This window comes from Rhinatrema bivittatum, chromosome 6 (assembly GCF_901001135.1).
Source record: "Rhinatrema bivittatum chromosome 6, aRhiBiv1.1, whole genome shotgun sequence".
Classification (NCBI taxonomy): Eukaryota; Metazoa; Chordata; class Amphibia; order Gymnophiona; family Rhinatrematidae; genus Rhinatrema; species Rhinatrema bivittatum.
The window spans coordinates 118,726,679-118,752,300 of NC_042620.1; the positions used below are offsets into that span (position 1 = coordinate 118,726,679).

General features: G+C 42.9%; 1 protein-coding gene across 4 annotated transcripts in view; it reads left to right on the forward strand.

Moving 5' to 3' along the window:
- MTX2 (metaxin 2) overlaps nucleotides 1-25,622 on the forward strand; it is a 224,416-nt gene that overhangs the window by 161,868 nt on the left and 36,926 nt on the right. For all 4 annotated transcript variants that reach the window (XM_029605870.1, XM_029605868.1, XM_029605869.1 and 1 more), the window contains one exon: nucleotides 17,599-17,671. In XM_029605870.1, the coding sequence (XP_029461730.1) occupies nucleotides 17,599-17,671 (73 nt within the window). The remainder of the gene's footprint in view (nucleotides 1-17,598; nucleotides 17,672-25,622) is intronic.

A 25,622-nucleotide genomic window follows, 5' to 3' on the forward strand; every position in this document is an offset into this window, starting at 1 on the left:
TCGATGCATGATGCCTGGCACAGGAATGCACTGGCTTTTCCTGCGATGCCCTGGAAGCGACCCCACAGCAAGGAGGGCCCATCCTCTATCGGTGCCAGGGGTCCACGATGGTCTCCACTGGTCCTAGTGCCAGTCGCTGATCCATCTCACGGGTCCTTCCTTCCTCCCAGTTAGTGTTGGCATCAGCAATGTTTGAGGAGGAGCTGGAGCAGAGTCCAGCTGGCGGTGGATCAGGCACTGCAAGGCATCAGGCCTGTGGCACAGACGGCACTGGAGCCAGTGCTGCCCATCATCTGCTCATCATCTGCTGCTCATCGGTGCATTAACACCCAGCTGGTGCTGGTTCCTGGGATGGCACCAGTGCCCGGCGGGACACCAAGGCCTCCCCCTATCGATATGGTGGTTGTTGCTGGTTCCTTCGAGGCGGAAGCTCCACTGAGGCCTGTAGTCCCTGTCCAATTCTACCGGTGCCTGCACCTCTGGATGAAGGTCATGCACCTGTAGTATACAGTGAGGATGAGGGTCCCTATGACCCCCAGGGGGATGATCCAATGGAGTCCTTCTCCAAGGAATCTGATGGTCTCCCATCAGACCCTTCTCTTCCAGTTGAGCAAAGAAAATCCCCACCTGAGAACTTGACCTTCGCAGGATTTGTGAGGGTAATGGCAAAGGCCATCCAGTTTCAGCTTTTAACAAAGGAGAATGCTAGGCACAAAATGCTTGAGATCCTCCAGTTTGTGGCACCTTCTAAGTAGTTTGTGGCGATCCCAGTACACAAGATCCTTAAGGAGTTGATGCTGAGGATTTGGGAGCACATCCTCACTGTGCCTCCTGTTAATAAGAAGGCGGACAGGGTTTACCTCAACCAGATGGCTGCCGGATTCAATAAGCATCAGCTGCCTCACCAGTCTGTGGTGGTCGAATCTGCTCTCAAGAGGACCAAGTGCTCTTGCATCTATTCTTTGGCATCCCCAGGGAAGGACCACAGAGCGATGGGACACTTTTGGGAGGAAGGTGTACCAAGGCACCATACTTATTGCCCACATCGCTACCTAACAGCTATACATGAGCCAGTACTCATGGGAGATCTGAAGCAGGTGCAGGAGATGGCTGAGCAGCTGCCTCAGTAGCAGCAAGACACCTTCATGTTGCTGGTACACAAGGGCCTGGAGTGTGGAAAACATGAAGTCCGTGCGACCTACAATGTTTCGAGATTGCATCAAAAGTCTCTGCAGCGGGAATCAGCACTTGTAGAATAGCATAGCTGCAGGCCTCAGATCTCCAACCAGAGGTATAGGAATGAGTTGCTGACATACCGTGTACTGGAGAGAATCTCTTCAGAGATGGGGTGAGGGATGCTGTGGCCCAAGTTCGGGATTACCATGAAACCCTCCAACAACTTATCCAGATGGTCATTGATTCTGGGGCCAAGGAAGTCTTTCTTTCACCAAAGAAAGTACTATCCTCCGCTTCCTTGCTTCTGTCAACACCATCAGGTCTCCCGCAGCCGTCCCAGACAGCAGAGAGCCCCCAAGCCCCAGCCAGTTCCTCAGCCAACTCCGGGGATGGGGTTTTGACCAGGCCACAGGGAGTGTTAGCCAGTCACCCTTCCCAAGACGATGGTCCCTCCAGTCGGGGGCAGGTTGCATTTCTTTGTGAACCAGTGGTTCTGACCATTGTCCACCAAGGGTACCAATTGAATCTATTAGGTGTCCCACCAAATTTCCCTCTGTGTCCTTATTGGGGGCAGGTAGTACTTCAGGAGGTGGTACTAGCAGAGCTTTCCTCCCTCTTAATGGCCAAAGCGGTTGAGCCCATAGCACCAGGGCAAAGAGGGTGTGGATTCTACTCCAGGTACTTCCTGATTCCTAAGACAACAGGAGGACTCCGTCCCATCTTAGACCTAAGAGCCTTGAACAAGTTTCTAAAAAACAGAAAAGTTCAAGATGGTTTCCCTGAGCACCTTGATCCCCGTTTTGCAAAAAGTGGACTGGCTGTTCTCCCTCGATTTAAAAGATGCATACACTCATATTGACATCTTCCCCAGTCACAGGAAGTATCTCCAATTTGTGGTGGGAACACAGCACTTCCAGGCATTTTGTGAAGAGCTGCCCCACAGATCTTCACAAAATGCCAGCTGTGGTAAAGGTGCATCTCCGCAGATTTGGAAATGCATGTCTTCCCGTATCTGGACGATTGACTGGACAAGAGCATGTCTCAGGCAGGGGCCATCAGGTCCATAGGCTTGACCATTTAGAAGCTGAAGTCACAAGGGTTTGTTCTCAACTACGCAAAGTCCCATCTCAGTCCATCACCTCAATTGGACTTCATAGGAGCCTTGCTAGACATGGCTCAGGCCAAGGCCTTTCTGCCTTGCCAGAGGGCCATTGCCATTGCAGCAGAGATTCAAACGAGCCAGTAAGTGTCAGCCTGGCACATGTTGTGGCTTTTGGGACATATGGCTGCAACTGACCATTTTAATCCCTTGGTATGTTTACACATGCCTAGACCCAATGGACCCTGAAGTCAGAGTGGTGCCAGGCCATTCTGAACCTTCAGGTTTGCAGCACAGTCACCCTGTCTCTCCAGGACTCATTGCCCTGGTGGCAGGTACTTTCCAATCTGGAACAGGGAACTCATTTCAGTCTCCCTACTCAAATTGTTCTAAATATGGATGCATCTACTCTTGGGGTGGGGAGTTGATGTAGATGGGCTCGGTACCCAGGGTCTTTGGTCTGCTTAGGAACACTTTTGTCATATCAACTTCCTGGAGCTTTGGGCAATCAGGTACGTGCTATGGACTTTCAGAGATTGGCTGATCCAGACCAACAACCAGGTAGCCATGTGGTATGTCAACAAGCAGGGAGGCTCAGGATTGTACCTCCTGTGTCAGGAAGCAGTTCAGAAATGGCAGTGGGTCCTATCCCAAGGGATGGTGCTCAGGGCTATGTACCTGGCCAGAATGGAGAACGTGGTAGTGGATAGGCTGAGTCGAGGTCTGGTTTCCAATCCTACGTGAGTTGTCTATCCAGAGACTGATCATTGTTGCGTCCGTCAGTCGCAGACGGCTGTGACCACTCTGCCTCGCCTCTCTTCTACCCTTTTCCTCCTCCCTGGGAAGGATGGCTGCCTCCGGTGCTGATGGCTGAAACCCTCGGCATCTCCGACACAGCATGGGCGTCCCCGTCCGCCATGCTTCTTCCTGAGGCCACCTACGCTTTTGAATATGTCATGGCGAGAACCTCGGGGGCGTCCCCACCGCATCACGTCAGTCCCTCCGGGTATTTAAACCTCTGCTCCGCTATAGCCCAACGAGTTAGCAAGGACTTCGGTTTTGCTACTCTGACCGCTTCTAAGCTGCTTGCTTGGATTCTTCTCCACCCTCCGGGGTGACTCGCTCCTACAGAAGCTCTGGGTACCCGCTTCTCAGGGGCCTCTCGCTTCTATCTGCCCTTTGGGGTTCAACTACCTAACCTGGGACACCCGCTCCTCAGGGGTTCTATCTACTTTCTTCCAGGATCCTTTGGCGCTCTTAGGTACTCGCTCCTCGAGGGCCTATCCTGCTCAGGGTATCCTGCACCTCGGACCTCGGGTCCCTCTCTCCATTCTTTTACCAAGGAAGTTACCAGCACTGCCACTCTGTGAGTATCACTACGCTTCAGCTCTCCTTAATCCACCCTTCAGGTTCGGCTTATCCCACGCTGCAAAACACTACCCAACCTTGCTACATCCAGGTGAGACCATCATCTGTAGAGACTGTCTGAGCTTACTGTGATATCGCTGGCCTTCAGTACTATCCCTTCCTTGAAGCAAGATTCTACTTACATCAGCAGTACAATAAAGCTTTCTTTCCTCAGTGTCTGCGTACTAGAGTCTGGACTATCGCTGTGGTTCCCCACGAGGCCCCTCCCCGTGGGAGGAGTCATCACCACTTCGACCAAGAGTCCACAATATGCCACAAACCCAACAGATTGCTAACTCCATGAACTCGGCTCAGCTCGCTGTCTTGCAGGCCATCCCTGGCCTAGCCCAATGGATCACCGAGCAACAAAAGTCTCTGGAAAGCCTAGCTACTGCCTTCAATCAGTAACATACACAACTGAACTCTTCAGCAACTCCCGTGAAAGAATTGCTGTCTCCGCTGGTGACCGTCAAGACCACCGTACCATTATCCACGCCTCCCGCTTCACGGGCGAAACATCGATATGTAGAGGATTTGTCAACCAATGCAGTATGCATTTATTTTTTTTTTGCAGCCTACCCTTTTCCCCACAGAAGCTTCCAAGACCACCTATATCCTGTCTCTACTTGAAGGAAGAGCCTTGGCTTGGGCTTCACCATTATGGGAACGTGAAGATCCTATCCTGAATGATCTATCAGGATTTCTGAAACTTTTCAAGTCTGTCTTCGATGACCTGTCTCGCCAGACCATCACTGGATCTGCTCTGCTTAACCTCCAGCAAGGTAATAAGCCACTTACAGACTATGTGATCAAATTGAAGACTTTAGCATCCGAGCTACACTGGGACACTGTATGTCTACATGCTATCTTCATGGAGGGCCTCAACTCTCACTTGAAAGACAAACTGATGGCCCGTGATCTGCCTGATACCCTTGAGTCTCTTATGGAACTGGCTGGGAGAACTGACCGCCGCATTCGAGACTGAACTCAAGAGGGTAGGAGTCCTCGAAAGCCTATCTTGGGAGCTAACCGTCCTAAACCTGTGCCAATTGCCTCAAGCTTCCGTCTTCTCCCTTAGAAGAAGACGAGCCTATGCAACTAGGCCGAAGTCATTTAACTTCTAAAGAAAGACGTTTTTGCAAATGCATGAGGTTGTGCATGTACTGTGGCCAATTAGGCCATGACGTCCAAACCTGTCCCATCTGTCCGGGAAACCGACGGGCCTAGGATCTGCAGGGGGACTTCTCCTAGGCCTCACCTCTCCAACTCCTCCATTATCTTTACTACTCTCACTTCTCTGTGGAAGCCTTGAATTTCAGACCCTTGCTCTCATAGACTCCGGAGCCGGAGGAAATTTAATCTTAAAACGCTTAGTAGAACATCTACGGATTCCTACTACACCAATAGCTAAGCCATTGCTATTGTTTTCAATCCATGGGGAACCACTTCCTGGAGACGTTTCATTGATTACCCAGGCCATTGGCCTGCGCACTGGAGCTTTACACTCTGAATCCATTTCTTTCCTCGTATTGGAAAAGGCCATGCACCCGGTGGTACGTGGACTACCTTGGTTAAGAGAACATAAGAAAATGCCATACTGGGTCAGACCAAGGGTCCATCAAGCCCAGCATCCTGTTTCCAACAGTGGCCAATCCAGGCCATAAGAACCTGGCAAGTACCCAAAAACTAAGTCTATTCCATGTAACCATTGCTAATGGCAGTGGCTATTCTCTAAGTGAACTTAATAGAAGGTAATGGACTTCTTCTCCAAGAACTTATCCAATCCTTTTTTAAACACAGCTATACTAACTGCACTAACCACATTCTCTGGCAACAAATTCCAGAATTTAATTGTGCGTTGAGTAAAAAAGAATTTTCTCCGATTAGTTTTAAATGTGCCCCATGCTAACTTCATGGAGTGCCCCCTAGTCTTTCTACTATCCGAAAGAGTAAATAACCGATTCACATCTACCCATTCTAGACCTCTCATGATTTTAAACACCTCTATTATATCCCCCCTCAGTCGTCTCTTCTCCAAGCTGAAAAGTCCTAACCTCTTTAGTGTTTCCTCATAGGGGAGTTGTTCCATTCCCCTTGTCATTTTGGTAGCCCTTCTCTGTACCTTCTCCATCGCAATTATATCTTTTTTGAGATGCGGCGACCAGAATTGTACACAGTATTCAAGGTGCGGTCTCACCATGGAGCGATACAGAGGCATTATGACATTTTCCGTTTTATTCACCATTCCTTTTCTAATAATTCCCAACATTCTGTTTGCTTTTTTGACTGCCGCAGCACACTGTACTGACGATTTCAATGTGTTATCCACTATGACACCTAGATCTCTTTCTTGGGTTGTAGCACCTAATATGGAACCCAACATTGTGTAAATATAGCATGGGTTATTTTTCCCTATATGCATCACCTTGCACTTATCCACATTAAATTTCATCTGCCATTTGGATGCCCAATTTTCCAGTCTCACAAGGTCTTCCTGCAATTTATCACAATCTGCTTGTGATTTAACTACGCTGAACAATTTTGTGTCATCTGCAAATTTGATTATCTCACTCGTATTTCTTTCCAGATCATTTATAAATATATTGAACAGTAAGGGTCCCAATACAGATCCCTGAGGCACTCCACTGTCCACTCCCTTCCACTGAGAAAATTGCCCATTTAATCCTACTCTCTGTTTCCTGTCTTTTAGCCAGTTTGCAATCCACGAAAGGACATCACCACCTATCCCATGACTTTTTACTTTTCCTAAAGCCTCTCATGAGGAACTTTGTCAAACGCCTTCTGAAAATCCAAGTAAACTACATCTACGGTTCACCTTTATCCACATGTTTATTAACTCCTTCAAAAAAGTGAAGCAGATTTGTGAGGCAAGACTTGCCCTGGGTAAAGCCATGCTAACTTTGTTCTATTAAACCATGTCTTTCTATATGTTCTGTGATTTTGATGTTTAGAACACTTTCCACTATTTTTCCTGGCACTGAAGTCAGGCTAACCAGTCTGTAGTTTCCCGGATCGCCCCTGGAGCCCTTTTTAAATATTGGGGTTACGTTTGCTATCCCCCAGTCTTCAGGTACAATGGATGATTTTAATGATAAGTTACACATTTTTACTAATAGGTCTGAAATTTCATTTTTTAGTTCCTTCAGAACTCTGGGGTGTATACCAACCGGTCCAGGTGATATACTACTCTTCAGTTTGTCAGTCAGGCCTACCACATCTTCTAGGTTCACCGTGATTTGATTCAGTCCATCTGAATCATTACCCATGAAAACCTTCTCCATTACGGGTACCTCCTCAACATCCTCTTCAGTAAACACCAAAGCAAAGAAATCATTTAATCTTTCCGCGATGGCCTTATCTTCTCTAAGTGCCCCTTTAACCCCTCGATCATCTAACGGTTACAAGATCATATGTCACAGTTTGATTGGGCCACACTGGAATTATCCCAGTGGGGACCTGGTGTCATGGCCGGTGTCTCACGGAAGTCTCTCTGCTAATTTGCATGCCCACCATACCATCGTTACCTGGCTTACCACCACAATACGCCTCCTTCCAGGACGTCTTCTCTAAACAAGCAGCAGATGTACTCTCTCTGCATAGAGTTTTTGACTGCGCTATAAACCTGAAACCTAATACAGAGCCTCCAAAAGGAAGAGTTTACCCTCTTTCTGCAACTGAGACTAAGGCCATGTCCACCTATATACAAGAGAACCTTCAAAAAGGATTCATCAGCCCCTCCAAATCCCCGGCTGGTGCAGGATTCTTTTTTGTGGGAAAAAGGATGGTACCTTACGTCCCTGCATAGACTACAGGGGTCTGAATGAAATTACCATCAAGGACTGGTATCCCCTACCCTTGATTTCGGAACTATTTGACAGACTCCAGGGAGCCAAGATATTTTCTAAATTGGATCTCAAAGGAGCTCACAACTTGGTGCGCATTCATGAAGGAGACAAATGGAAGACAGCTTTTAACACCCGTGATGGACGCTTTGAATATCTCGTCATGCCCTTCGGATTAAGGAACGCACCTGTAGTCTTTTAAAATATGATGAACGACATCTTACGGGACTTACTGTATCAATGTGTAGTAGTATATCTTGATGATATTCTGATCTTCTCACAAGATCTACAAACACATCAAGAGGACGTCAAGAAGGTTCTAAGATGCCTGCGGGAATACCACTTATGCGCAAAACTAGAGAAGTGCAAGTTCCACAAGGAGTCTGTACCCTTCCTGGGCTACATTGTTTCTAAAAACGGGTTTCAGATGGACCCTAGGAAATTAGAAAGCATCCGGGATTGGCCTCAACCTACAGGCCTGAAGGCACTGCGCCGCTTCTTGGGCTTCACGAACTACTACCGTTCCTTTATTAAGAGCTACTCATCATTGACAGTTCCTCTCACTGCTATGACCAGAAAGGGAGCCAATCCCGCCAACTGGTCACCTGAAGCCATATCAGCCTTTCTGACTGTTAAAGAAGTATTTGAAAAGAAGCCATGCCTCCTTCATCCAGACCTGCATCGCCCATTCATCATCAAGGTTGACGCATCAGATGTTGGTGTGGGAGCGGTTCTGTGCCAGTACAGAGAATCCAATGTGCTCCATCCCTGCTCCTTTTTCACAAAGCGATTCTCGCCTGCTGAAAGAAATTACGGAATTGGAGACAAAGAGTTACTCGCAATCAAGCTGGCCTTTGAGGAATGGCGTCCTTGGCTGGAAGGCGCACAACACCAGATAGCAGTGTACACCGATCACAAGAACTTGCAGTATCTTAGACATGTTCAACGACTCAATCACCGTCAAGCAAGATGATCCCTCTTCTTTAACAGATTCGACTTCCTCTTGAAATACCGTCCGGGAGAGAAGAACACTCAGGCTGATGCCCTGTCATGATCCTTCTCACCTCAGAATGTGCCTGACGAACCCCATCATATCATTGACCACGAGAGAGTGGTTCTTGCAGGCACTCATGTAGTACCCGCCGAGAGGACGGGCGTGTCTAGAAACCAGAGGAAGAAACTGTTGAAGTGGGCTCACAATTCCGGCTTAGCCGGCCATCCTGGACAGAGTCGCACTTTGGCTATGTTACAGTTTTATTACTGGTGGCCAACCATGAAAAAGGATGTACATGCTTATATGGGTTCCTGCTCTCTTTGCCCCAAGCAAAAGCCACCAGCCGGATGTCCGTGGGGGTCTGTTACAACCCCTGCCAGCGCCGGATGAACCCTGGACACATATAGCAACCGATTTTGTGGTAGACTTACCACTCTCCAACGGGAACAATACCATTTGGGTCACCATTGACAGCTTCTCCAAGATGGCACATTTCGTAGCTTTACCAGGATTACCTTCTGCTGTAGAGTTAGCGAAACTCTTCATCAATCATATCTTCCGCCTTCATGGAATGTCTAAGCATATTATGTCTGACAGAGGAGTACAATTTACTGCCAAATTCTGGAGAGCCTTATGTCAGAAATTTGATATCTCCTTGGACTTGACCTCCACTTACCACCCTCTGTCTAATGGTCAGACTGAAAGAATGAACAGAACACTTAAACAGTTTCTATGGTCCTATATTAACTCAAGACAGAGTGACTGGGCAGAATTTGCTATCAATTCGCATCCTGCTACATCTACAGGCTCTTCTCCCTTCCAACTCATCTATGGATGACAACAGCTTCCTCCTCTGCCAATTACTTATTTGTGGCTTCTCCTGCCACACAGGCTACTGCAGCAGAGCTATCTCAGTTTTGGAAGCAAACTAAGGACCTGCTCCTCAAAGCAGAACAGAAAGCAAAAAACATCTACGATGCTCACCATCAAGAGGCACCTCAGTTTCAGCCTGTAGACAAAGACTGGCTGAGTACCAAGTTCCTCCGTCTTAAACTACCTTCAGCACGCTTTGCGCCTTGCTATGTAGGACCTTTTGCAATCCTTCGGCACTTGAGAAATCTGACGTACAGTCTAAAACTACCTCTATCTATGAGAATACACAGTGCTTTTCATGTCTCTCTGTTAAAACCCTTGATGCTCTCAGAGTTCTCCAAGAAGACACCAGAACCCCCCCAATCTGGACACAGAGGACGACATTGAATATGCCGTAGATGACATCTTGGATATTCATAAGAGAGGCAAGACATGGGAATACCTCATCTCCTGGGAGGGCTATGGACCAGAAGAAAACTCATGGGAACCTCTGGCCAACATCATGGATAAAGACATGGTATGTCAATTTCATCTCGTACATCCTTGAAAACCCAGACCAGCAGGAAGAGGTTCTGGAGGGGGCCTTTTGAAGGGGGATACTGTTGCGTCCGTCGGTCGCAGATGGCTGTGACCGCTCTGCCTCACCTCTCTTCTACCCTTTTCCTCCTTCCTGGGAAGGATGGCTGCCTCCGGAGCTGATTGCCGAAACCCTCGGCATCTCCAACACAGCATGGGCATCCCCGTCCGCCATGCTTCTTCCTGAGGCCTCCTAGGCACGTGCGCGCACACTACCTATGCTTTTGAATATGTCATGGTGGGAACCTCGGGGGCGTCCCCACCGCATGACGTCAGTACCTCCAGGTATTTAAACCTCTGCTCCACTATAGCCCAACAAGTTTGCAAGGACTTCGGTTTTGCTACTCTGACCGCTTCTAAGCTGCTTGCTTGGATTCCTCTCCAACCTCCAGGGTGGCTCGCTCCTACAGAAGCTCTGGGTACCCGCTCCTTGGGGGCCTATCGCTTCTATCTGCCATTCGGGGTTCAACTACCTAACCTGGGACACCCGCTCCTCGGGGGTTCTATCTACTTTCTTCCACGATCCTTCGGCGCTCTTAGGTACTCGCTCCTCGAGGGCCTATCCTTCTCAGGGTATCCTGCACCTCGGACCTCGGGTCCCTCTCTCCATTTTTCTAGAAAGGAAGTTAACAGCACTGCCACTCTGTGAGTATCGCTATGCCCCAGCTCTCCTTAATCCACCCTTCAGGTATGGCTTATCCCGTGCTGCGGAACACTAACCAACCTTGCTACATCCGGGTGAGACCATCATCTATAGAGACTGTCGGAGCTTACAGTGATATCACTGGCCTTCAGTACTATCCCTTCCTTGAAGCAAGATTCTACATATATCAGCAGTACAATAAAGCTTTCTTTCCTCAGTGTTTGCTTACTAGAGTCTAGCCTATCGCTGTGGTTCCCCACGAGGCTTCTCCCGATGGGAGAAGTCATCGCCACTTCGACCAAGAGTCCATAATATGCCAGAAACCCAACAATCAGTCTGGGGACTTCCCCAGATATCATCATGCAAGACCAAGGCAGGCTGCAGCATCCCGGTCTTCAGGCTCTTCTGTTCACAGCCTGGATGTTGAGAGGTTAATATTACAACCACTCGATCTCTTGGAGGATGTGTGTCGGGGCCTGGTGGATTCTAGAAAGCGGAGTTAGCTTTCTCCTCTTTTTATTTTAATTATAATTCTATGTTACGAGACTGAAAAGGGGGACCCCACGTGAATGCATGCTGGGCATGCTCAAGGGCATGCTGGGTATTCTCAGTATGCTTAGTCAAAGTTCTAGAAACTTTGACATAAATTTTTCACGTTGGAGCTCCATCTGATGTCACTCATGTGTGAGGGCTAACATCCTGCTGTCCTCAGAGAACATCTGTTACTGGTAAGCAACTCTGCTTTCTGTCTCAATTGAAGTATGTAATCTTGGAATTCTAAACTATTTTTAAGAACGCAAAACTGTTGCTAAATTTCTTTCTTTAAACTGAAGTTATTATAAAGGTTAAAACTGCTTCTTGCCTCCAGTGATTTTAGAGATGTATATCTTAGCTTTGCTGCTTCCGTGTTCATGTGTTGTAGCCTCTTCAGAATGTAGTGTCACAAATTGTTTCAGGCTGTCATCCCCGTAATCATATCTCACTATATTAAAGAACCTCCATTAGCTCCCTGATAAGTAGCGTATTAATTTTAAGATTGTAACATTATTTTTTAAAGTCATTAAAGGAAATATGTCTAAATGGTTCAAGACTTCTATTTTTCAATATATCCCATCTTAATTTTTGCATTCCTCCAATCAACAGAATTTAATACTTCTGTTATTTAAACGGATCCATCTTGCTGAGTTACGGGCCGGAATGTTTATGGTTGCTGTGCCATACTTTGGAATGCTCTTCCCTTTGAATTGCATATAGAAAATAATTATTTGGCATTTGAAAAAAGTGAAAACTTTTTATTTTTCACAAGCTTTTTCTGTGGTACAATTCAGATGAGTACCTATATATTTTATGTACCTGTTTATTTAGACAAAATGATTTATTACCTACACACTTCTCAAGGTTCAGAGTGGGGAACAATGGGACATACATAAAATTCAGAAACGGAAACAAAAGCAAAGCATAAAAATAGAAAAAAAAACCTATCTCATCCAAGATGTTTCAGCTGAAACTGTGTTGCCTGCTCTGGTAAATAAAATGCATTTTTAAACAAAACTGTTTTCAAAGCTTTTAAAAAAATCTGAATACCTGAAATTGCTCTAATAAATGCTGGAAGAGCATTCCATGTAATTGGTACTGGTACTGAAAAGGCCCTATTACGTGTCTCCCCATGGTGAGCATGTTGCACTGCAGGAACATTCAAGAGGCCTTACTGAGAAGATCTTAATGTCCTCGATGGAGGAGAATCAAATTAATCCAAGGTGTTTTCAAATTATTTAAGAACTTATGAACAAACAGGGCTACTTTGTAATCCATCTACCTTTGTATTGGGAGCCATGCAATGAGCACAAGAGTAGTGTGTTCATTCATGCAAGTCCCAAACAACAAGCTGGCTATGGAGTTCTGAATTATTTGTAGAGGATGGGTTGTATTTCTGGAAAGCCAAGGTATAGGAAAGACCCAACATCTGCAGCACAGATCAAAAATAATCAGAGGATAGGAGCAGTTCACAGACTTGACCTGTGGCCATATTGACAGATATTGATCTTAGGGTGACTCCCCCAAATGTTCAACATTTTATAATAGGTAATGTATGGCCTTCGAATTAAAAAATGGATGTAATGTTAGAGGGAACCTACATTCCTATAAGCAATGATTGTTTTAATCCCATGATCTTGTTAGTTTGGAACTGTATAAGTACCAGATGATATGATGCTGTCTGTGTAATATTATTTTTCCTTCGATAAGTAGGCTGAATTAGCCATTACATGTGGGTGATATCATCCAGTGGCACTGAATGGTCTTGCCTCTCCTAGCTGTAGAGCTTTGAGCTCTACTGAGCATATGCAGGAGTTCCCATGGGGGTAACCAAAATGATAAAGGGCATGGAACAGCTCCCCTATGAGGAAAGGAGCAAGAGGTTAGGGCTTTTCAGCTTCGAGAAGAGACGGCTGAGGGGGGGGATATGATAGAGGTCTACAAAATCATGAAAGGATTTAAATAGGTAAATGTGAATTGGTTATTTACTCTTTCGGATAATACAAGGACTAGGGGGCACGCCATGAAGTTAGCAAGTAGCTCATTTAAAACAAATCAGAGAAACTTCTTTTTCACTCAATGCAAATTAAGCTCTGGAATTCATTGACAGAGGATGTGGTTAAGGCAGCTAGTATAGCTGGGTTTAAAAAAGGTTTGGATAAGTTCCTGGAGGAGAAGTCCAAAAACTGATTTTAATCATTAGAGTATAGCCACTGCTTATTACCAGCATTAGTAGCATGAGATCTATTTAATATTTGAGTACTTAGCAGGTACTTGTGATTTGGATTGGCCACTGCTGGAAACAAGATACTGGGCTTGATGGACTGTTAATCTGACTCACTATGGCATATCTTATGTTCTTATGAAGGGACACTGCCATGTCTGACTCCCGAAAAATAATCACCTGTTCAATGAGATCTTAATGTATTTCTCTCAATTAATGAAGCAATAATGGGAGTCAGTTCCTTTGAAGATTTAACTTGGAAAGTCCTTTTCCTAGTTGCAGTCAGCTTGGCAAGAAGAGTTAGCAAACAGCAGGCTCTCAATCACTGTCTTCCATACTTGCAGTTCTATCACAACCAGATGGATCTTCGTATTTACCCAGTTTCTACCAAAGGTAGTCTCAGCTTTCTATATTAATCGTTCTGTTGTACAAGGCTACATGCAGTCAAGGAAGAAAAGCCCTCCATGCTCTGCACTGTAAAAGGGCCTTTGCATATTACAAGGGATGTACTCATCCTCATCATCGTTAATCAGCTTTTCTTCTCATATGACTCTAACTGCCTTGGTATAGTGGTTATCAAACAAACTTTAACCAACTGGATAGCTGGGTGTATCCATCACTGCTATGACCTAGCAGGATTTCACCTTACAGTCTCAGTCAAAGTTTATCAAGTGCGAGCTAAGCTTCCTCTGTTGCTCAGCTCAGAGAAATACTCATAGAAGATATCTGCAAGGCTCCAATGTGGTCATCAGTCCACACATTCACGTCCTATTATTGTCTTGATACCTTTTCAAAGAATGGCAATAGTTTTGGACAAACAGTTTTGTGAAATCTGTTCTTGCTGTAGTCCACTCTCCATGGTGGAGTATGCGTAGTTGATTCAGTAGTCATTCTGCTGTAACCCTCAGCTTCCCCTTATATAATGGCTAATTCATCCTGCTTATTGATGGGAAAAGCATGTTTGCTTTCTGTAAATGGTGTTTTCTGTACATAGGATGAATTAACCAAGGAATACCTTCCCATCTCCCTGGAGAGTAGACTGCACAGTTAAATTCAGCTCTGTTATTGACTGAAGAAGCTAATGAGGCAGCACCCACGTAGGAACTCCCACACATGCTCAGTAGAGCTCAAAGCTGTACAGCTAGGAAAAATGTCAGTTTGGTGCCGCTGGATGATATCACCTGCATGTAATGGCTAATTCATCCTGCTATCTACGGAAAACACCTTTACAGTAAGCAAACATGTTTTTTAAGTAATTAGCATTGGCAAAATAAAAATGTTTTAAAATAAGAGCAGAGATATATTGAAGCATGCATATGTAAAAAAAAATACTGGCTTGTGCTGGGTCTGGCACATTTGTTTGGTCTGTATCATAGAAATATTAGAACAAAATGGTAAAGACCATACATGTCCTTTCATGGATTGCAAACTGGCTAAAAGACAGGAAACAGAGAGTAGGATTAAATGGACAATTTTCTCAGTGGAAGGGAGTGGACAGTGGAGTGCCTCAGGGATCTGTATTGGGACCCTTACTTTTCAATATATTTATAAATGATCTGGAAAGAAATACGACGAGTGAGATAATCAAATTTGCAGATGACACAAAATTGTTCAGAGTAGTTAAATCACAAGCAGATTGTGATAAATTGCAGGAAGACCTTGTGAGACTGGAAAATTGGGCATCCAAATGGCAGATGAAATTTAATGTGGATAAGTGCAAGGTGATGCATATAGGGAAAAATAACCCATGCTATAATTACACAATGTTGGGTTCCATATTCGGTGCTACAACCCAAGAAAGAGATCTAGGTGTCATAGTGGATAACACATTGAAATCGTCGGTTCAGTGTGCTGCGGCAGTCAAAAAAGCAAACAGAATGTTGGGAATTATTAGAAAGGGAATGGTGAATAAAACGGAAAATGTCATAATGCCTCTGTATCGCTCCATGGTGAGACCGCACCTTGAATACTGTGTACAATTCTGGTTGCCGCATCTCAAAAAGGATATAATTGCGATGGAGAAGGTACAGAGAAGGGCTACCAAAATGATAAGGGGAATGGAACAACTCCCCTATGAGGAAAGACTAAAGAGGTTAGGACTTTTCAGCTTGGAGAAGAGACGACTGAGGGGGGATATGATAGAGGTGTTTAAAATCATGAGAGGTCTAGAACGGGTAGATGTGAATCGGTTATTTACTCTTTCGGATAGTAGAAAGACTAGGGGGCACTCCATGAAGTTAGCATGGGGCACATTTAAAACTAATCGGAGAAAGTTCTTTTTTACTCAACGCACAATTAAACTCTGGAATTTGTTGCCAGAGGATGTGGTTAGTGCAGTTAGTATAGCTGTGTTTAAAAAAGGATTGGATAGGTTCTTGGAGGAGAAGTCCATTACCTGCTATTAAGTTCACTTAGAGAATAGCCACTGCCGTTAGCAATGGTAACATGGAATAGACTTAGTTTTTGGGTATTTGCCAGGTTCTTATGGCCTGGATTGGCCACTGTTGGAAACAGGATGCTGGGCTTGATGGACCCTTGGTCTGACCCAGTATGGCATTTTCTTATGTTCTTATGCCCATCCAGGCTCATTCATATCTCCTGTTGAATTTTATTGTCCTTTCCAACTTCCTCTTTCCCATTATTGACTGCTCTAAACATGGTGTTTTATTTATAACTTCATGAAATGCCAGAAGTTGGACAAATGGGCATCAGATGATGCAGCATTTTAGAGACAAGTTTTCCAAGCTGAAGTTCTCTTAAGTTCTGCTCCCAAGATCTGCTTGGGAGTATAATAAAATGGGAATTTTCCTTTATGTTAAGTCCTGTTGTGTTAACCCAGACTACAGTCAGGCTCACTGTTCCATTAATGAACTAGATATGCTGCTTGCTTATACAGGACCTGTGGCTTAGTACAGTATAATTACCAACGTATAGTACTAAACAACACAGTTGGATTATGCATTTCCGAACATTGATTGCTGGAGAAATGCTCAGACCACATCAGGAGGAAGAGTGAGGACAGGAAGTTCTCTGATGCATCTTCTGGTTTGAAGCTTCTGGCTGACTTACATTTCCTGAACCATATGTCCTGAGAGTTATAGGCTTTAATAGAGTAGGAACTGATTAAGAAAACTATCATTTATTCACAGTAAAATGAATGAGCCAAAATATGAAATGTAGTGTGGAAGAGCAGAAGTGGGGGTACATATCAACTCTCCCTCTCTTCTACTCCCCTCATTCCACACACATATTTGTTTTCCCTCCTCCTGCCTCCAGGGTTGATCCCAGCATTTTTTCCTCTATGCCCAAGCCTGACCCCTAGCATTTTCCCCATTCCCAGACCTCAACATGCTCCCAGTTCTCCCCTCCCCTCCCTCAACACTCTCTTTCCTAGCTAGGCATGAATACACAGGGCTCCTGCAGCAATCTTATTCAGCAGAGAATTCCTGCTCCACTCCCTGCTCTCCTGGGCAGCTTGCAGGGAACAGGTGGTGAGAGGGTAGGTCTGAATTAGACAAGGCAGAGAGAAGAGCCACTCTGCTCCATAATCCAGCCCCTTCCTTCCTTCCTGGTTTTCTCCCTGCCCTCCTATTGTTCACGGAACAGGAAGGAAAGGGGGTGATGGTATTGATGTAGACAGAGAAGAGCTGCTCCGCTCCCTAATCCAGCTCCTCCCCTTCTATTGTTTGTTCCCCCTCCTAGGCAGTCTGCAGGGAACAGGAGGGAAGGGCTGGTACGTAGAGATTTCCCAGGTGCTTTGGAGACCCGAGTCTCTGGATAAAACCTGGAGAGATCCCAAGTTTATATTTTTCAGTTGGCTGTTTTTCTGTGAACTTGGGGCATATGCAGGTTGTGTCAACTGTGCTTGATTTATATTACAAATGCCATCGTCCAGTCAGATACCTTGCACACAAAGTGAGTCTAGTTTATGCACAGCATCAGATTTCATAATCAGAAGACAAGATCAGAAACATAAAAATGTTTCTTGTAATGTTTTTTGAGATTGATTTCCTTAAAGAAACGTGCATCATCACTAGAGTTGTTTAAATCTGCCTTCTGTATCCATGAATTTTTATACTGTAGTAACATGTAACATATGTAATCAAAAATTAAAATGTATATTCGAGAATAGAGTTTGGAGATCCAATTTAGATTTACTTTACAAATGTTTTCTACCACCACCTAACAATTGCTTTCCATTATTTTTAGGCCTTTTTGAAAATGTGCAATCTTTCAGTCCAGGTGGTTTGTAGGGCAAATGCAGAATATATGTCCCCATCTGGTAAGTGTGAAATTAATTTATCTTGCTGTACTAGTATCTGTGTTTTGATGCCTTGGAAACAGTGTCAGGTTATATGTTAAACTGTTGATGCCATTGAATATGTGTTTCATTTCTTAATATTGCTCTACTTCTTACTTGTGCATCCCATAGTAAAATACAAGAACTTCAAAATATAAATATTTTAGTTTAGTTCCCTATTATGTTACTATATGATGTATATTCCTAGAAGCTATATTAGAGTATTGTTAGTGTTGAAAGCATAATTGGGTCTTTAACGCCTATGGCCTTGAAAACCGTACTGGAATATAGATTCTAAAGAATAAGTTCTGTTTTTCCAGGTGGAAGGAAGCATGAATATCATAGAGGTAGTGCTATAGATTTCCAAAGAAAAGATCTTACTCTGAACATTTCTTATGGGCCTGTTGATGGCATGGCAGTAAACAACACTTAAGTGAAGTTAAGGCTACTGTAGCTCCAACTGAAGGGGGTTCAGGGAAATATGTAGGGAACCAAAAAGGGAGTGAAGTGGGAACAAGCCACTGCTTCTAGAATGTTGATTTTAATTTTGTCCATGTTCATAGACCAAGAGGAAGCATGCATGAACAAGCATGAAAAAAGTGTAATTTCAAAATGTAATGGTTATTGCCCTTAAATGTTCATAATTTGTGGACTTGCATTTAAACTGCCACTAGATAGACGTGGGAAAAACTCAAAACTATGCTTTGGTTCAGTATTTTCTAGATGGTTGAATTATCTCTTAGACTAAATTTACTCATAAGGAATTGTCAGACATTTTGTGTTAATAACATACGGTAGGTACTTGTTTGCATCCTCTTATGATTCCATGTCAAGAATGCGAAAAAGCTTGGGATAAAGGGTGAAAGATGATTATTTTTAAATTAAATTTAATCTTCGGTTTCTCTGTCTCTTCCCTGCCAGAGCCCAGATAGGATCATGAGCTTGTTGTGTTTCTTTGTCCTGGGGCTGGGGATACCTTGCCCCTTGGCTGATATCGCTGTATGCATTCAGCATGGTGGTCATTTTTACAACTGTGACTTTTTATAGCTTCCACAGAGACCTTATTTCCCCATATTACTTCTTTGAGTAAATGACCTATTTTTTCCAAAACCATGGTAATTGGGCAATGCAAATTGCATCTGAACTGTCTAGATCTACAGGAAGTGCACAAAGATCTCATGAATTTATAGATAGCAAAGGGAAGGTATATGTGGACATATAAGTAATTAGACTTTTTTCTCCATCAGAGTTCTCCCTTCATAGTAATTCACACCTGGGGAGGAAAAAGGATGAATTTCTTCATTTTCAGTGTTTGTTTTCACACATCAGAGGAAGGACAAGCAGAAGAGCTAACTTTCAAAATCAATAAAGGAGAAAAGGGAGCAGTGATAGCATGCTATATCTGAAGCAAAACCATAATGTTTTAACAGGCTGGCAAAAAAGCAGTAATTATTTATAATGCTGACTCTTTGCAGAATGGAGCCAGCTTTTTAAATGGGAGATGTTTTGTTCTGGATTCATTATGTGCATTTAATAACCATGCTGCAGAAAAGCAAGCTCAAAGAACTGTATGCTGATACGAAAAGTAACAAAAGCAGGGTTAAAAAAAAACTACCCTTGGAATCCAGTATTTTCTGTTTAACATTGATTTTGTTCTTGAAGCCAATAACATGAATGCAGATTTTTTCCCATTGTAATTTTTCGTGCCAGTCCAAACAATATTTTGCAGCAAGATTAGAATGTTTGCTAAATTCTGGGCTGGCCTGTGAACTCAGTAGCAGTGTTACTCACTGCTTTGTGGAAGGTTGTTTCAATATTTGAGTCAGTTTTTCTGCACCCCAGGTTGGCTGGGGAGTGGAGGAGTAGCCTAGGGGTTAGAGTAGTGGGCTACAAACCAGAGAAGCCTTGGGCAAGTCACTTCACCCTACATTGCATCAGGTACATACTTAGATTGTGAGCCCTCTGGGAATAGGGAAATATCTATAATACCTGAATATAATCTGCTTTGAAGTAGCTGACAGGCAGAATATAAATCAAATTAATAAAGTCAGCATTCATAGCCTCTGGGGGAAGGAGGGAAGAGAGTTGTGTAAATCAGTAAGGGTGACACTGGATGGCCAAATTTAGAGCCTATGATACAAGATTTTGGAAAGAGCTATGTGCATGGCTCTCAGCTTGAGGACTCTTGCTGTGGTCACCAGATTAGGAACAGTTGGTAGATGGGTTTCTTAAAATAGGGGGACTGAGTTAGAAGAAAAGGAGACAGGAGGAATTAATGGACTAAAAATAAAGCATGTTGCTCTATTTTGAGTATTTTTTCATATTTGTTCAGTTTATATGATTTTATGTTTACAGAATTCCTAGCATTCATATCTTCACCTTTTTTTGAATTGTTAGATTTTTTCAAAAGCATATTATTTTGGTATTTTACAGAATGACCCTCTAATGCAATGAAAATGTAATTACAATCACAGTATTCCATGAAATATAAGATTCTGAGATTATACTAGTATATTTGCTTTCCTTCTTTTGCCTTTTTCCTTTCTTTTATTACTTCCTTGCATCATCTTGTATAATTAAAAATAACTGATTAATTTGTTTTATAATGTACTTTTCAGCACTACAAAGTAGATTACAATCAGATACTGATGATATATTTCTATCAGATATCTAGACTCTCTTGCAGTGTTGGGTGCTTTTCCTTGTGAAGACACATTTCCATAATGGAGCATCATGTAACTGTTCTCTGGCAGATGTGTTGCTTGAATTGAAGTATGGAAATGAGCCATCCTCTCTCACAAATGAGTATGGCCCTTGTATATGATTTTAGGAGAGTTACAAAAGGTTTAACATGCTGAATATGGATGCAGGGATACTAGAAGATCTTTATACACTAGAACTTTGGAAGTACAGTCTGAATAAAACCTTTTCAGCTCTTGCAGTTAAAAAAATTCTTTTGTAATACACTTTTCTGCATGGATGCAGATGAGGCCTTTGTTGGTGCAATGCACCTCATCTATTACCCTTAGGCTGACTGTGAGCCAGAAGAGAGTGAATCTGTTGTGAAGGACCATGCCGGAACCTGCTGTTATGGTGAACTCTGTTTGAACTCGCTTTCCAGAAAATCTTGTACATAGTATCTGGGACAGAATTTTTGAGTCTATATAGCAAGTATCTTGCACGTTATTAGCCCGGCTGTATTGTCATGTTTTTGTTTTTTTTTAGAACTTACTTTTGAATACTTCAACCAATATTTCCATTTAGTTGACCAAATGTTACCAGCAGTGTATCCAGTATAGCAGTGAATGTCGACATAGACTTAATCGGCATGGATAACCAATTGGATAGTGCTATACCAGGGTACAAATTATATCGCAGTGACAGAGAGGAACATCTTGGTGGCGGGGGTGGAACTTTGTCCAGGATGGCATAGAGTCCAATAGGATAAAGATCCTGCATGAGGCTAAATGCACAATTGAATCTTTATTGGTAGAAATCCCTTGTGTGTTGGGGAAGCGTTTAGTAATAGGAGTTTACTACCATCCACTTGGGCAAGGTGGTGAGACAGACAGTGAAATGCTAAGAGAAATTAGGGACGCTAACCAAATTGGTAGTGCAGTAGTAATGGGAGTAATAATGGGAGATTTCATTTACCTCAGTATTGCCTGGGTAAGTGAAACTTTAGGACTTGCTAGAGAGATAAAAGTTCCTGGATGGAATAAATGACAGTTTTATGGAGCAATTGGTTCAGGAATCTATGAGAGAGGGAGCAATTTTAGATCTAATTTTCAGTGGAGCATAGGATTTGGTGAGAGTAGTAACAGTGGTGGGGCCGCTTGGCAATAGTGATCATAATATGATCAAATTTGAATTAATGACTGGAAGGGGGGACAGTAAGTAAATTCACAACTCTAGCACTAAACTTTCAAAAGGGAAACTTTGATAAAATGAGAAAAATAGTTTTAAAAATAATGAAAGGTGCAGCTACAAAGGTAAAGAGTATGCAACAGGTGTGGACATTGTTATAAAAGTACCATCTTAGAAGCACAGATGTTTTCCATGCATTAAGAAATGTTCTATGTAATGTCTGAAGTAATGTAATGTCAGTTCAGAAAGGAGGAAGGAAGGTCAAACAATTGCCAGCATGGCTAAAATGTGAGGTGAAAGAGGCTATTTTAGCCAAAAGACCTTCATTCAAAAATTGGAAAAAGTATCCATCAGAAGAAAATTGGATAAAGCATAAGCATTAGCAAGTAGACTTGCCAGGTTCTTGTGGCCTGGATTGGCCACTGTTGGAAGCAGGATGCTGGGCTTGATGGACCCTTGGTCTGACCCAGTATGGCATTTTCTTATGTTCTTAAGTTAAATGTAAGACACTGATAAAACATGCTAAGAGAGAATTTGAAGAGAAGTTGGCCGAAGAGGCAAAAACTCATAACAAAAATGTTTTAAAATATTTCCAAAGGAGAAAGCCTGCGAGGGAGTCATTGGACTGTTAGATGATTGAGAGGTTAAAGGGGCACTTAGAGAAGATAAGGCCATTGTAGAAATATTAAATTCTTTGCTTCGGTGTTTACTGAAGAGGATGTTCGGGAGATATCCGTTCTGGAAATGATTTTCAAGGGTGATTATTCAGATGAACTGAACCAAATCATTGTGAATCTGGAAGATGTGGTAGGCCAGATTGACAAACTGAAGAGTAATAAATCACCTGGACTGGGTGGTATACAACCCAGGGTTTGGAAAGAACGAAAAAATGAAATTTCGACCTATTTCAATTAATTTGTAACCTATCATTAAAAACATCCATTGTACCTGAAGACTGGAAGATGGCCAATGGAATCCCAATATTTAAAAAGGGCTTCAGGGGTGTTCCAGAATACTATAGACTGGTGAGCCTGAGTTCAGTGCCGGAAAAAATCGTGGAAAATGTTATAAAGAATAAAATCACAAATATTTAGATAGACATGGTTTAATGGGACACAGCCAGTATGGATATACCCGAAGGAAGTCTTGCCTCATAAATCTCCTACATTTTTTTGAAGGGGTGAATAAACATGTGGACAAAGGTGAACTGGTAGATGTGGTGTATTTGGATTTTCAGAAGGTGTTAGACAAAGTCCACCATGAGAGGCTTCTAAGAAAATTAAAAAGTCATGGGATAGGAGGCAATATCCTTTTGTGGATTGCAAACTGGTTTAAAGATAGGAAACAGAGTAGGATTAAATGGTCTGTTTTCACAGTGGAAAAAAGTAAACAGTGGAGTGCCTCAGGGATCTGTACTGTCCAGTACTTTTTAACATATATATAAATTATCTGGAAAGGGGCACGATGAGAGAGGTGTTTCAACTTGCGGATGACACAAAATTATGCAGAGTAGATAAATCTCAAGCAGATTGTGATAAATTGTAGGAGAACCCTGTGAAACTGGAAGATTGGGCTTCCAAATGGCAGATGAAATTTAATGTGGACAAGTGCAAAGTGATGCATATAGGGAAAAATAACCCTAGCTGTAGTTACACCATGTTAGGTTCTATCTTAGGCATTACCACCCAGGAAAGAGATCTAGGTGTCATAGTGGATAATACATTGACATCGTCGGCTCAGTGTGCAAACAGAATGTTAGGAATTATTAGGAAGGGAATGGCAAATAAAACGATGTATGTCGATGTATGGAACTTAGAACTGTTCCAGCAATTATGTAAATAAGCAATCGCTAAATCACTTTTACAAGTTATCATGAGGACGGCTCCTTGCCTCCCTCCCATACTCTCTTGTATATAGTACTTTATCTTCATTCGCCCTCTCTTATTTCCTACTCCCAGTTAAGGCATCCTTGTTATAATGTAACTTTATGCTCCTTCAGATTGTCTCTTGTTGATTGGTTGGTTATACTTACTGCTTAGTTTGATGTAAACCGAGTTGATTTGATTTGTATCAAGAAAGTTGGTATATAAAAGCCTTTAATAAATAAATAAATAAATAAATGTCATAATACCTCTGTATCGCTCCATGGTGAGACCACATATTGAATACTGTGTGCAGTTTTGGGTACCGCATCTCAAAAGAGATATAGTTGCACTGGAGAAAGTGCAGAGAAGGGTGACCAAAATGATAAGGGGCATGGAATAGCTGCCCTTTGAGAAAAGGCTAAGGAAGTTAGGGCTGTTCAGTTTGAAGAAGAGACGTCTGCGGGGAGGATATGATAGAGGTCTACAACATCTTGAAAGGACTTGAACAGGTTAATGTAAATCAGTTATTTACTCTCTCAGATAATAGAAGGACTAGGGGATACTCCATGAAGTTAGCAAGTAGCTCATTTAAAACAAATGGAAGAAAATTATTTTTCACTCAGTACATAGTTAAGCTCTGGAATTCATTGCCAGAGGATGTGGTTACAACAGTTAAGTGTAAGTGGGTTTAAAAACATTTTTGATAAGTTCCTAGAAGAAAAATCCATAAACTGCTTTTAATTAATAAGCAATAGTAGCTTGAGTTTTATTTAATATTTGAGTACTTGCCAGGTACATGTGACTTGGATTGGCCACTGTTGGAAGCAGGATAATGGGCTTGATGGACTCTTGGTCTGACACAGTATGGCATATCTTATGTTCTTATCTAGTATTATCAGATTAATGGATGGAAAAGCCAAGGAGACTTCATTTATTTTCAGTTAGGAGTCATACCTTTTGAGTGATAGTAAAATTGGCTATAACTACCATGTTGCTTAAATGCAGTATAACTGATTATTCTGTGTGTGTCAAATCTTTTCTAAATGTATTTGAATGAATAAGATTATTTTTTTTTACAGAAAATAACAGGCCTATGATGTTGCACTTTTTGTTCCAGTAAGAGTATCTCTAGGTCATATTTGCCATAGGTTAAGAACATAAGAACATGCCATACTGGGTCAGACTAAGGGTCCATCAAGCCCAGCATCCTGTTTCCAACAGTGGCCAATCCAGGCCATAAGAACCTGGCAAGTACCCAAAAACTAAGTCTATTCCATGTTACTGTTGCTAGTAATAGCAGTGGCTATTTTCTAAGTCAACTTAATTAATAGCAGGTAATGGACTTCTCCTCCAAGAACTTATCCAATCCTTTTTTAAACACAGCTGTACTAACTGCACTAACCACATCCTCTGGCAACAAATTCCAGAGCTTAATTGTGCGTTGAGTAAAAATGAACTTTCTCAGATTAGTTTTAAATGTGCCACATGCTAACTTCATGGAGTGCCCCCTAGTCTTTTATTATCCGAAAGAGTAAATAACTGATTCACATCTACCCGTTCTAGACCTCTCATGATTTTAAACACCTCTATCATATCCCCCCTCAGCCATCTCTTCTCCAAGCTGAAAAGTCCTAACCTCTTTAGTCTTTCCTCATAGGGGAGCTGATCCATCCCCTGTATCATTTTGGTAGCCCTTCTCTGTACCTTCTCCATCACAATTATATCTTTTTTGAGATGCGGCGACCAGAATTGTACACAGTATTCAAGGTGCGGTCTCACCATGATTCCTCTCCAGACACAGATGATTTACCCTCACCACCTTCACCCACTGAAAGTAGGAAGCATTCTCCTCCTTTATAAATTTTGTGAAGGAAATGTCTGAATTGGTTCCCTTCCAATTGCAGACTGAGCAGGATGACAGATATCAGATGATGGAGTTACTCCAATTCCTGGATGCTCCCAAGGAAATAATCTCCATCCCTATTCACCAGGTTCTTCTGGATCTCCTCAAGAAGAACTGGGAACATCCTGGCTCCATTGCTCCAGTGCACAGAAAGGCTGGCACTACCTATTTGGTGCAGTCAGCTCCAGGCTTTGAGAAAGCTCAATTGGATCACCAATCTGTAGTTGTTGAATCTGCACAAAAATGAGCAAAGAGATCAAAGCCTCATACCTCTTTTCCCCCGGGCAAAGAACAGAAG